Source organism: Dendrobium catenatum, unplaced genomic scaffold, assembly GCF_001605985.2.
Source record: "Dendrobium catenatum unplaced genomic scaffold, ASM160598v2 original_scaffold_96786, whole genome shotgun sequence".
In the NCBI taxonomy this organism is placed as follows: Eukaryota; Viridiplantae; Streptophyta; class Magnoliopsida; order Asparagales; family Orchidaceae; genus Dendrobium; species Dendrobium catenatum.
The window spans coordinates 617,642-628,841 of NW_021415225.1; the positions used below are offsets into that span (position 1 = coordinate 617,642).

The 11,200-nt window shown below is 35.0% G+C and overlaps 2 protein-coding genes across 2 annotated transcripts; one reads left to right on the plus strand and one right to left on the minus strand.

Moving 5' to 3' along the window:
- The first annotated feature begins 424 nt into the window (after nucleotides 1-424).
- On the plus strand, nucleotides 425-932 carry LOC110108985 (NADH dehydrogenase [ubiquinone] iron-sulfur protein 7, mitochondrial-like). Its single transcript, XM_028691976.1, has one exon. It carries the CDS (start codon nucleotides 528-530, stop codon nucleotides 930-932), a length of 405 nt encoding a protein of 134 aa, XP_028547809.1. The 5' UTR covers nucleotides 425-527.
- Nucleotides 933-3,721: 2,789 nt separating this feature from the next.
- Nucleotides 3,722-5,199, minus strand: LOC110108986 (chalcone--flavonone isomerase-like). Its single transcript, XM_028691968.1, has 2 exons — nucleotides 4,843-5,199; nucleotides 3,722-3,840 (listed from the first exon to the last, which is right to left on the minus strand). The coding sequence occupies exons 1-2, from the start codon at nucleotides 5,182-5,184 to the stop codon at nucleotides 3,814-3,816; spliced, it is 369 nt and encodes a 122-aa protein (XP_028547801.1). The 5' UTR covers nucleotides 5,185-5,199; the 3' UTR covers nucleotides 3,722-3,813.
- Nucleotides 5,200-11,200: the final 6,001 nt, after the last annotated feature.

Sequence of the window (11,200 nt, forward strand, 5' to 3'; positions counted from 1 at the left end):
AAGGAAGAGCCTCATTTGTAATCAAATACAAAAGCTAATGGATTCATTTAAAGTGGACAATGCTCCATGATTTTTTCATCTTTTCAAGATTTTTCACATAAAAACTCTGGTGTCTCTTATGAATGCTACAGCCCTACTGTTTATCAATATATTTGTATGCTGGATATTCGTATAAAATTAAGACGTTAAACTTTATATTTATTTACCACTGCAAATATTTCAACACGCAACTTCACTAATCTTAAAGCTCGTCTAATTTCAAAGCCCATTTCAATATAATTCCTATCATAATTTTTTTGATAATTACTTGTACTTGTTTGGCTTCAAGTCGCCGGTTCAACTCTCTCAAACTGGTTCAGCTCGCTCAAACCGGTTCACCGAACCGTTCGTGGCAGAGCTATATTATTTCAGGTCGGCCCAAGTATTTTCTCCACCGTAGGAAGCTCGTGGACAAGTTCCATAAGCCACGCTCCAATCCTTCTCAACATTCACTTTACCTTCCCATCGCCCAAACCCTAGCTTCCACCATGGCTCTCATCCCCCGAGCCGCCCGTTTTGCCGCGCTCTCAGCCCAGAGCACTGCAGGGCTAACGGCGGCGCTTCCCTTCTCATCCTCCTCTGCCCCTTCATCCTCACCGGCGCCGTATTCCCGGCCAGGCCCGCCATCGACCTCATCGCCGACGGGGATCTCGAAGGCGGCGGAGTTCGTCATCTCGAAGGTTGACGATCTGCTTAATTGGGCACGCCGTGGCTCAATCTGGCCGATGACTTTTGGGCTTGCTTGCTGTGCGGTCGAGATGATGCACACGGGCGCCGCGCGCTACGATCTGGATCGTTTCGGCGTCATCTTTAGGCCTAGCCCTCGCCAGTCTGATTGCATGATTGTGGCCGGTACTCTTACCAACAAGATGGCTCCTGCTCTGCGCAAGTAAGAACCAATCCCTTTTTTTTGTGTGGAGGTTCTTCTGAAATCGTAACTAAGTAGAAGTCTTTGATGTAATAATTGATTTTTTTAAGGTTACGGAAAATTAATATTCTGTTATATTATGCTGATTCCTGGCCCTTTTTTTTGCTGTTGTTTGGTCAATCTAACCATCTTTTGGAGTTTATGTGCATTCTTGTTGCAGCCATCTCTGATTAAGAAAAGTGACGGGATACCGGTTCTTATGTTGTACTTGTTTAGATTATTGTCCAATGTCCATTCTCTATGCGGAGGCATGTTATGTGGCAGGGTTCTTTTTTTTGGGAAAATTGGCAGGGTTCTTTAACTATTTATGAGAGGGCTCTAAAATTTTGAGAATTCTTGTGATAAGAAGCAGTTATTTATTTTGATCAACTTATTTTTTGAATTCATTTCAAGTTCCTTGTTATATAGATTTTTTCTCATGGGGGATTTCGGAAAATTTCTATGAAAATGGCTTATTAAGGTGGTAGACATTTTGAAATGCAAAGCTTCTTTGTTAATTTTTTTTCCCCAAAATTAAAGATACACTTTCTATTGTTATTCAAAGCTTCTTTGCCTTCTCCTGTCCTCCTTGCCTTGAACTGTTCATACATTGAATAATTGCCTATTACCAAACTTGTAAGTGGATTATAGGTTTTATTTCATTTGAAATAATAATGCATTCTGAATTGGATTGTTCAAGCCTTCAAGGTAGTAATTCTGTATGGGCATGCTTTTTGTCAATGTGATAATGAACTGACTGAATGACCAATTAACAATACTCAGCTTCATAAATTTGCATAAGGGTAGTGATGATGATGGTTATAATGCCTTTGTAAGTCAGCATGTGTGTATTGTTTCTTCCACACGTCAAGTTGTCTTTGCATTGTTCGTGATTGCTTGTTTCTACTTTACTGTCAGTAGGAATGTTTATGAGCAATTACATTTAAAAAGCTGATTGTTCTGATGTTTTTCTAGAATACAAGATAATATTTATAAGTTGAAATGTTTGTATTTATTTGAAATTCATCCTTATGGTAAAAACTCTATATTAGCTACATTTTGCATAATTTAGTAGTTTCAGCATCGGGCTCTTTTTATAGTAATTTTGTTTTTTAGGGAGCTTCAGGCATTGGGTATGCTCCTTTCTTGATTTAAGCATGTTTTATTGATGCCAAGCCTTTTACCTTTTAAAGTTTTTTTTTTTAATTGTTTTAGCATTTCACTTATTCCAAATGAGACGCACAAATTAAAATTATGTTATCTACAAAAACACACTGCTTTAGACTATGCTATCTTCAAAAGGTTTTCTTTTTTATTCTATCATTCCATTTATTTCAAATAAGGTCACATTGATTAATAAATTGTCATCTAAATAGCTCCATGATCAATACATAAAAGTATGCTGTTATGAAGTACTCGTAGAAATCAAGTATTCCTTGGTTGAAATTTAATTTAAGCAGCCCCAAACATTAATTCACAAGAAGAATTAAGAGGAATAACCTGAGAAAAAAACGTTTTTAATTGATGATATAATAAAGAAAATAAACAAGATACAGTGGATCTTCAATTGAGAGGAAGATCCGGCTCTCCAAAATTCCTAGATGTCGGCTAGAGCCCAAACACCCTAAAAACAATCTAATTTTAGCAAATAACACATTACCCTAACCCTAGAGAAACAATCTACTTAAAGCAAACAATAATGATGTAAATAAATAAAAAATAAAAAAAGAAGAGAAAAAAAAACAAACAATAATAATGTAAATCCCAAAACAGACCCTCCTTTGAATTTTACCTCCTCACCAAGCCTTAATTTCCTTTTTCAAATGGCTGCTGGACCCTACCCCAAGGGGGCAGGAGTTTGAGGTGAATGTGATGCCCCAAAATCTAAATTGAAAGAATTATTCATTTATCCTTTAAATAATCAACAACCAGATCTATCTAATGTCATCTATCAAAAATAAACAGTACAACCGATTCTATAATTTGAAACATCAATCTACATATCTGTATTCATTCCCAAAAATCATATACACAACTCAGGACTATAACAAAAAAGAAACGGAATGTGAAGAATTCTGACCAACCTCACACTCCTGCTCTCCTATCATGACCTAAAATCATTTAACCACATATAATGAGCTTAAAATGCCCAACAGGTCACCAAAATCTATAACTGAATTCAAAGCACGATAAAGGAGCAATATGCATGTCAACAGTCAAATCATAGCAGTTAAATTCATATGATCATTAAATCAATGCAGAAATAATAAAATTCATATGCAGTAGTAGTATAGTCTATAAATAGTAAAACACTACGGTATAAAAGCCTGTAAAGCAGTAAACCAGTACGAGTGTCAGATCTCTAAAGAAATCGTTGTATCCATAATATCAGTCAGTATAAAATCATATAAAGCATCAATTCATAACATCGTTAATGACTGTTGAAATCAAATCAATGTAGTAAAAGCATATCATAATATACACATGTTATACAATTATTCTATATTAACATTAAGGGGCTGTTTGGTTGCCTGCAAAAAAAGTGCAGTGTAAATTAAATGCAATGTAAAGTAAATGTAATGCATTTCAAATATTTTGCTCTGTTTGGTTGTCTGCAAATGAAACGCATGAGATTTGTTTCTCTTGTTTGGTTGGTATCCAGAGTAAAATAAAATTAACTTTTTTTAATTATTTTTTACAGGAAAGAGAACTATCTTCAGTGAACACCATTGCATCTGTAGATCTACTGGCTTATGAACACCATTTGCTTAAAACTTAAAACCTTCCTGCAATCCAAACAAATCTGAAGGATTCAGGAAAAACAACCGTTATTCAACACAGAAGGAAATACGACAGACAAAGTAAAATTACAGAGAACAATCAAGCAACCTCAACTTGCTCCAACTTGCCCTTCTCCAAAACCAAAATCTCTTCTTTTTCTTCTTCTTCTTCTTCTTTCCTATTAAGAAACTCTGAGATTCTTTTAGCCAAGCTCTGCTTCGCAGCAGGGGAAACTCCTTTCTCCCATATACACAACTCAGGACTATAACAAAAAAGAAATGGAACGTGAAGAATTCTGACCAACCTCACACTCCTGCTCTCCTATCATGACCTAAAATCATTTAACCACATATAATGAGCTTAAAATGCCCAACAGGTCACCAAAATCTATAACTGAATTCAAAGCACGATAAAGGAGCAATATGCATGTCAACAGTCAAATCATAGCAGTTAAATTCATATGATCATTAAATCAATGCAGAAATAATAAAATTCATATGCAGTAGTAGTATAGTCTATAAATAGTAAAACACTACGGTATAAAAGCCTGTAAAGCAGTAAACCAGTACGAGTGTCAGATCTCTAAAGAAATCGTTGTATCCATAATATCAGTCAGTATAAAATCATATAAAGCATCAATTCATAACATCGTTAATGACTGTTGAAATCAAATCAATGTAGTAAAAGCATATCATAATATACACATGTTATACAATTATTCTATATTAACATTAAGGGGCTGTTTGGTTGCCTGCAAAAAAAGTGCAGTGTAAATTAAATGCAATGTAAAGTAAATGTAATGCATTTCAAATATTTTGCTCTGTTTGGTTGTCTGCAAATGAAACGCATGAGATTTGTTTCTCTTGTTTGGTTGGTATCCAGAGTAAAATAAAATTAACTTTTTTTAATTATTTTTTACAGGGAAGAGAACTATCTTTAGTGAGCACCATTGCATCTGCAGATCTACTGGCTTATGAACACCATTTGCTTAAAAGTTAAAACCTTCCTGCAATCCAAACAAATCTGAAGGATTCAGGAAAAACAACTGTTATTCAACACAGAAGGAAATACGACAGACAAAGTAAAATTACAGAGAACAATCAAGCAACCTCAACTTGCTCCAACTTGCCCTTCTCCAAAACCAAAATCTCTTCTTTTTCTTCTTCTTCTTCTTCTTTCTTATTAAGAAACTCAGAGATTCTTTTAGCCAAGCTCTGCTTCGCAGCAGGGGAAACCCCTTTCTCCCCTATAATGGATTCCAATACCGCATTCGTCAGCTTCTTGTTCTCTATCACACCGCTCTCAGCCGCTGGAACTCCCCCCAGCTCTAAAATTTCCAGTAACTTAATAATGGCTGCTTCTTCTTCTCCAGTGTAAACGTCGGCGGCTTTCCATGCAGCAACGCAGTTCTCCGTGACTTTCTTGGAGTACTGTTGACCCGTTAATGGCAGCAGCATCGTCACCCTCGTCAGCTTCTCCGGTAATCAACACCAGAATCTGGCCATAATGGCGCGGAACCTGCATTGCCGGGACCGGCTTCCGCACCACAGCCTGTAATCGCAAGCTCATCGGCGCAAGGTACTTCTCCAGCGGCTAAAGCACGTCTCGCCGTTTATAAGGTATGTTGGCCCGCTGGTTGCTTTGATTCTGACATCCTCGCCGCCTTTGACGTGGCCGTCGCTGACGGCGTCAATGTCGTCTCCCTTAGCATTAGCGGCGTTGTCGTACCTTACTACCTTGACGCCATCGCTGTTGGCTTCTTCGCTGCGGTGGAGGTTGGGATATTCGTCTCCGCTTCCGCAGGATACTCTGCCTCCCAATCGGTCTCTCAGGAGCTGCTTGCCGGAGCGAAGTCGAACAAGAACGAAGGAGCCGAAGGAGCCTCTCGTGGAACGAAGCCGAACAGCACGACCACGATGAAGGTTTTCTTCCGATGTTTTTATAACTCGCTCAATACGAGCGGATTTCTAATTCCCGCAAAACAGCCCACCTAATACACGCCTAATGCATCCGATGATTTCCTTTTGTTCAACTCAAAATTAACCAAACAACCAAGTTTGATAAATACATGTAATTGTTTTACTTTACACTCCTAATTCATGTAACCAAACAGCCCCTAAATCAGTATCTCAATTTGGAGCTCAATATCTCAATCACATGCTTATGCTCAGTATATCACATGCTCAGTATTAATACAATGAATCAGTAGTATCAAATAGTATCAGTGTCTATATCAGTAACAATAACAATTCAATAGCATGAGCAGTAATACAATAACAGTAAATCCATGCAATAACAATAAATATGTACAATAACAAGAACAATGCCTCAAAATATGTATTTCAGTAGCCACATTAAACAAATAAGTACTAGCTATCACGGTGTTTTTCATCATTGTATCAGTATCAGTAAGTTGTTGGATCAGTAAACAGAGTCGTCATTGTTTGCCCGTCGGCACAATAATCATCTCCTTATAACTCTCAATTAGTATCACATAAATCAGGGGAGGATAACACCAAACCATAATATTTAAAGGAAAGTCTGTCGGCCGACCATCCTGTACAAGTCAATCAGTCTCCAACCAATGGGTCAACCAATCATTACTTGTCTTTTACACACACTATAGTATCACAATATTGTAACAGTAATTTCAATATCATATTCACATTCATTTCTGATGTATTGCAATAAATAATGTAAAATTGTGCTTAATTAAGAAGATGTCAAAATGTCATAACGGTAGACAACAAAGAATTCAATTAGGCAAAAATTCATATTTTTAGAAAATTACCAAATTATCAGAGATGTAAAATGATGTTTTAAGACTTTTATTGTAATACACTACTGTTTTTAGATGTCAAAATAAATTTCTGGGTAAATAAAAATCATTGTATTTTCAAAATCACCCGGTGAAAAATCTCAAATAAATACTCAAAATGCTCATGATCTCTATGACATATAAAAAGTTACACTATGAAAGTTTTGTCAATACAAAGTTAGTCATGTTTTTCGATAACGGAAACACAAATTTGAGCGAAAAAATATCAAAAATACAAAATCTTTTAAATCAGAAATAAGATATAGATTCCTTACAGTGAGACGAGAAAATCTCTCAACTGTGTCGACGGACAAAAATTGCTCCGCAGCCTCCAAATCTCAAATCTATTTTTCTCTCTCCTCTAAATCTCTCTTAAAACCTCAAACCAATTATCTGTCTTGAGAAATGGAAAAAAAACCGAAAAAGCTAAAGGATTTCTTAAGGAAATGATTTTAGTGGTATTAGATATTTAGGAATAAAAATAATATAATATTGGAGGTCAACCTTAGAGTCTAAAGGTTTTCGCTTGAGTAGATCTAAAACGGAATATATGGAGTGTAATTTTAGTAGTAATAGACCTAGTGAGGGGATTGTGACTTTGGGCGATCAAGTCATTAATAAGAGTACACGTTTTAGATATCTTGGATCTATTATTCAGAGTGATGGTGAAATAGATGGGGATATTATCAGTAGAATTCAAGTTGGATGGTTGAAGTGGAGGAATGCATCGGGCTTGTTATGTGATAGAAATGTACCCCTCAAACTTAAGGGAAAATTCTATAAGATGGTAGTGAGGCCTGCAATGCTTTATGGTGCCGAATGTTGGCCTTTAAAAGAGAAGCATAATACTAAGTTAAGTGTGGCAGAGATGAGGATGCTCAGGTGGATGAGTGGCTTTACCCTTAGAGATAGGATACGAAATGAGCATATACGTGAAAAGGTTGGAGTAGCTCCAGTAGAAGATAAGATTAGAGAAAGTCGCCTTAGATGGTTTGGTCACATAAAACGGCGGCCTTGCGATGACCCGGTTAGGAGAGTAGAGGTATTAGATTTGACTTATGTTAAGAAAGGTAGGGGTAGACCTAAAAAGACTTGGTTAGAAAATATTAGGAATGACCTTTCTTTATTAGATTTAAACGAGAATTTGGCTTTTAATAGGACACAATGGAGAAAAAGGATTCATGTAGCCGACCCCACGTAGTGGGATGAAGGCTTGATGTTGTTGTTGTTGTTGTAGATAATTTAATCAATTATCAATAGAAAAATTATATAAATCTATTTAGGACTTAAAAATTACAGAAAAATAACTATAAAATAAATCATTTATTTAAAAAATATCGGTAAAATCAGTTTGCAAAACGGACCCCTGAAGGTCCCGAAATCATCACATGTACCGATAGGTACAAATTCCTTAATGATTTTCACCGGTGCCAAAAAATTACGAAAAAAAATTCATGTAAGTAAAATTCTTCAATCAAAATACCATGGCGAATACGATTTACTATTTGGAGTTATAATGACTCCAGAAAAAATTGACAAAGTTAAAATACGGGTTATTATATGGAACATGTCCGTCTCCTATAAACAGGGCTTGGTCCCTCCTGAACTAGCTAGACTGGCTGGATCGGCCCCACCTGGACCAGTCTAACATATGCAAACCCAATGTTGTTCTTTGAACTTAAGCTATCATGATTGAGAACTCATCACTCCACAATTATTTTTAACATTCATCAATGCTACATCATACCTATCTTGATTACTTATCCTATCTTTGATACACCTTTTTTCTTCAATGCTCATCAAATTAATCTTCATGGTATTCAATCTTATATATTTTTAAGATAAAGGAAAATGATATGAACTTCTTTTTGTATTTCCATTAATTGCGCTAACAAAAAAATTGCATCAATTGTGAATTTTCATGACATAAATGTAAATTGATTGTTCGCTATCAACATTTTCTTTTTAAAATTTTTACTTATGCTAACACCGATTCTTCTATAATTACTACAATCTTAACATATATTTGATTCTTAAATATTGGTACCAAATATGTCTTCTTAAGCATTTGTCATCCTCTTAAGATTCAAAATTTCATAGAAGAGGTTTGCCAACCAAACTACTCTAATGTCATATGCAACTCTCCAAATCTCAATTTATGTCTCATATAGACTTAAAGCTTTACTTTTCTACATCATTTTTATAGCTAAATCCTTAGTTGTGGACGCAATTGACAACTCATAGATGTTTTTAGCCCTTTGGACTTATCTTGCCTTCAATAACTTATGTCAACTTCACCCTATTATAACACAATAAAAATACTTGAAGATTTGCGGTCCAAACCTCCTATGAAAATGATGTTTCTCTCTACATTGTCCTCAATCTCGTTGTTGATACACTCAATTCTAGCTCATTGACTTTGTGATACTTATGTTCGGTGAAACATGAATTTGGGATTGGGATTCGGTGATTTGGTTGCTATGGTCTTGGTTGAAAGGACTATAGGATGGATAGATTTAGTTCAGAATATGTTTACATATTGCACATTATGAGTTGCTTTCTTATTGTTGGGTCAATTTCAAGTCATTACAAATATCTCGATCACCAAATCAATGAAACCTTAGTGACTTGACTTGAAACTTGATCATGTAGGGTGGAAATTGTGAGATTTACATTCCTTTTAAAAAATCGAGAATCAAATATGATTTAGAGTGAAGATGAGGCTATTCCTTTTTTTTTAAGAACAATTTCATCTTATTTCGATGACCCATGATGACTCGTTCCAAATCGTCTTGTTTAGATGCAATATTGACTTGTGCAAATGATAAGATGAAAAGAGTTGGATTTAATGCTGTTGATGATCCATGAAAAGGTAAAATCTACTCTTTATGATGTATGGGGTTAAGGAATTCCTGAGTATGGCAGTAGTTTATCCTATTTTACATTTTTAATACTTGAAAATAAGATAGTATTTTATGATGACAAGATGCTTATTTAAACTTACGTTTATCTTATTGCAAAAATTAGAGCGACTAGTCATCTCTATGATAGCTACTAGGTTTTAAATAAGCATTAGTATTTGTTTTAGCAATATCTTATCATCATCATTATTATCCTTTGGATTATTTTGGGTTGATTCCATTCTTTTTTTTTTGTATATGATATGGTAAACATTTTTTGCACAATAGTTTTTGAACAACGTCTATCTAAGTTATTTTAGGTGTATCTCTCTTTATTCTAATCTTTTTTGATGATTCTATCAATACCTTTTATCCATGCATATTCCACCCTCTCTTATTTTTTTATTAAACCATTTAAATATATTTTCTAGCACCTTATCTTTCATATGTGCTAATCTCATTCTTCTATCTAATTCATCTTGCTCTTTTCTTTATAGTTTAATCACACATCCACCTTAAGTTCACATTTCTTCTATCTATGATAATTATTCAACTGCTAACACTTTAATGCATATAGAAAAATTGTACTTTGGCTTGATAAATCTATCATTAAAATTTTATTTTATTCTCATTGCATGGTACTCCCAATAAACTTATCTATTTTATTCACTTGGTGTTAACTCTTGAGGTTATTTCATCATTGATAGCCCCTTCCTTTTGTGTAATTTATGCAAGAGCCTTTGACTTGTAGCATTTAGCTTTCACTTTATCTTTTTACTAATACTGCAGCAACAACATCAAGCCTTTGTCCCACTATTAATAGTGTCTAAAAAAATTCTCAATTCCGCATCCACTATGATTTCTTTTATAGAACTTCTGACACTTTTTTTTTTAAATACAATTATTCATCTCATCTTACATCAAATTTGGTTAAATTTATCTCTTTAAGCAGCTTACTTTGAAAGATTAATAACTTGTCACAATTCAAGTTCCACCTTATGATTGTATGACAAAATATTCCTTTTAATTATTTCTAAGATTTATATCCATGATTACTATTCTATGTTTGGGGTTAAATTTTCTCTTAAAATTATCTCACAATCATTGTACGGAGCTTTCTTTTTTTTCCTTTTTTTTTTAAATAACAACAACAACAACAACAACAACATCAAGCCTTTATCCCACTACGTGGGGTCGGCTACATGAATCCTTTTTCTCCACTGTGTCCTATTAAAAGTCAAATTCTCGTTTAAATCTAATAAAGAAAGGTCATTCCTAATATTTTCTAACCAAGTCTTTTTAGGTCTACCCCTACCTTTCTTAACACAAGTCAAATCTAATACCTCTACTCTCTTAACTGGGTCGTCGGAAGGCCGCCTTTTTATGTGACCAAACCATCTAAGGCGACTCTCTCTAATCTTATCTTCTACTGGAGCTACTCCAACCTTTTCACGTATATGCTCATTTCGTATCCTATCTCTAAGGGTAAAGCCACTCATCCATCTAAGCATCCTCATCTCTGCCACACTTAACTTAGTATTATGCTTCTCTTTTAATGGCCAACATTCGGCACCATAAAGCATTGCAGGCCTCACTACCATCTTATAAAATTTTCCCTTAAGTTTGAGGGGTACATTTCTATCACATAACAAACCCGATGCATTCCTCCACTTCAACCATCCAACTTGAATTCTACTGATAATATCCCCATCTATTTCACCATCACTCTGAACAACAGATCCAAGATATCTAAAA

Coding starts and splice junctions, on each gene's coding strand:
- LOC110108986 (XM_028691968.1), bottom strand. CDS start 5,184: ATGCTGCTGCCATTAACGGGTCAACAGTACTCCAAGAAAGTCACGGAG. Junction 3,841..4,842: donor AGAAGGGCAAGTTGGAGCAA/GTTGAGGTTGCT, acceptor AGTTGGAGCAAG/TTGAGGTTGCTTGATTGTTC.
- LOC110108985 (XM_028691976.1), top strand. CDS start 528: ATGGCTCTCATCCCCCGAGCCGCCCGTTTTGCCGCGCTCTCAGCCCAG.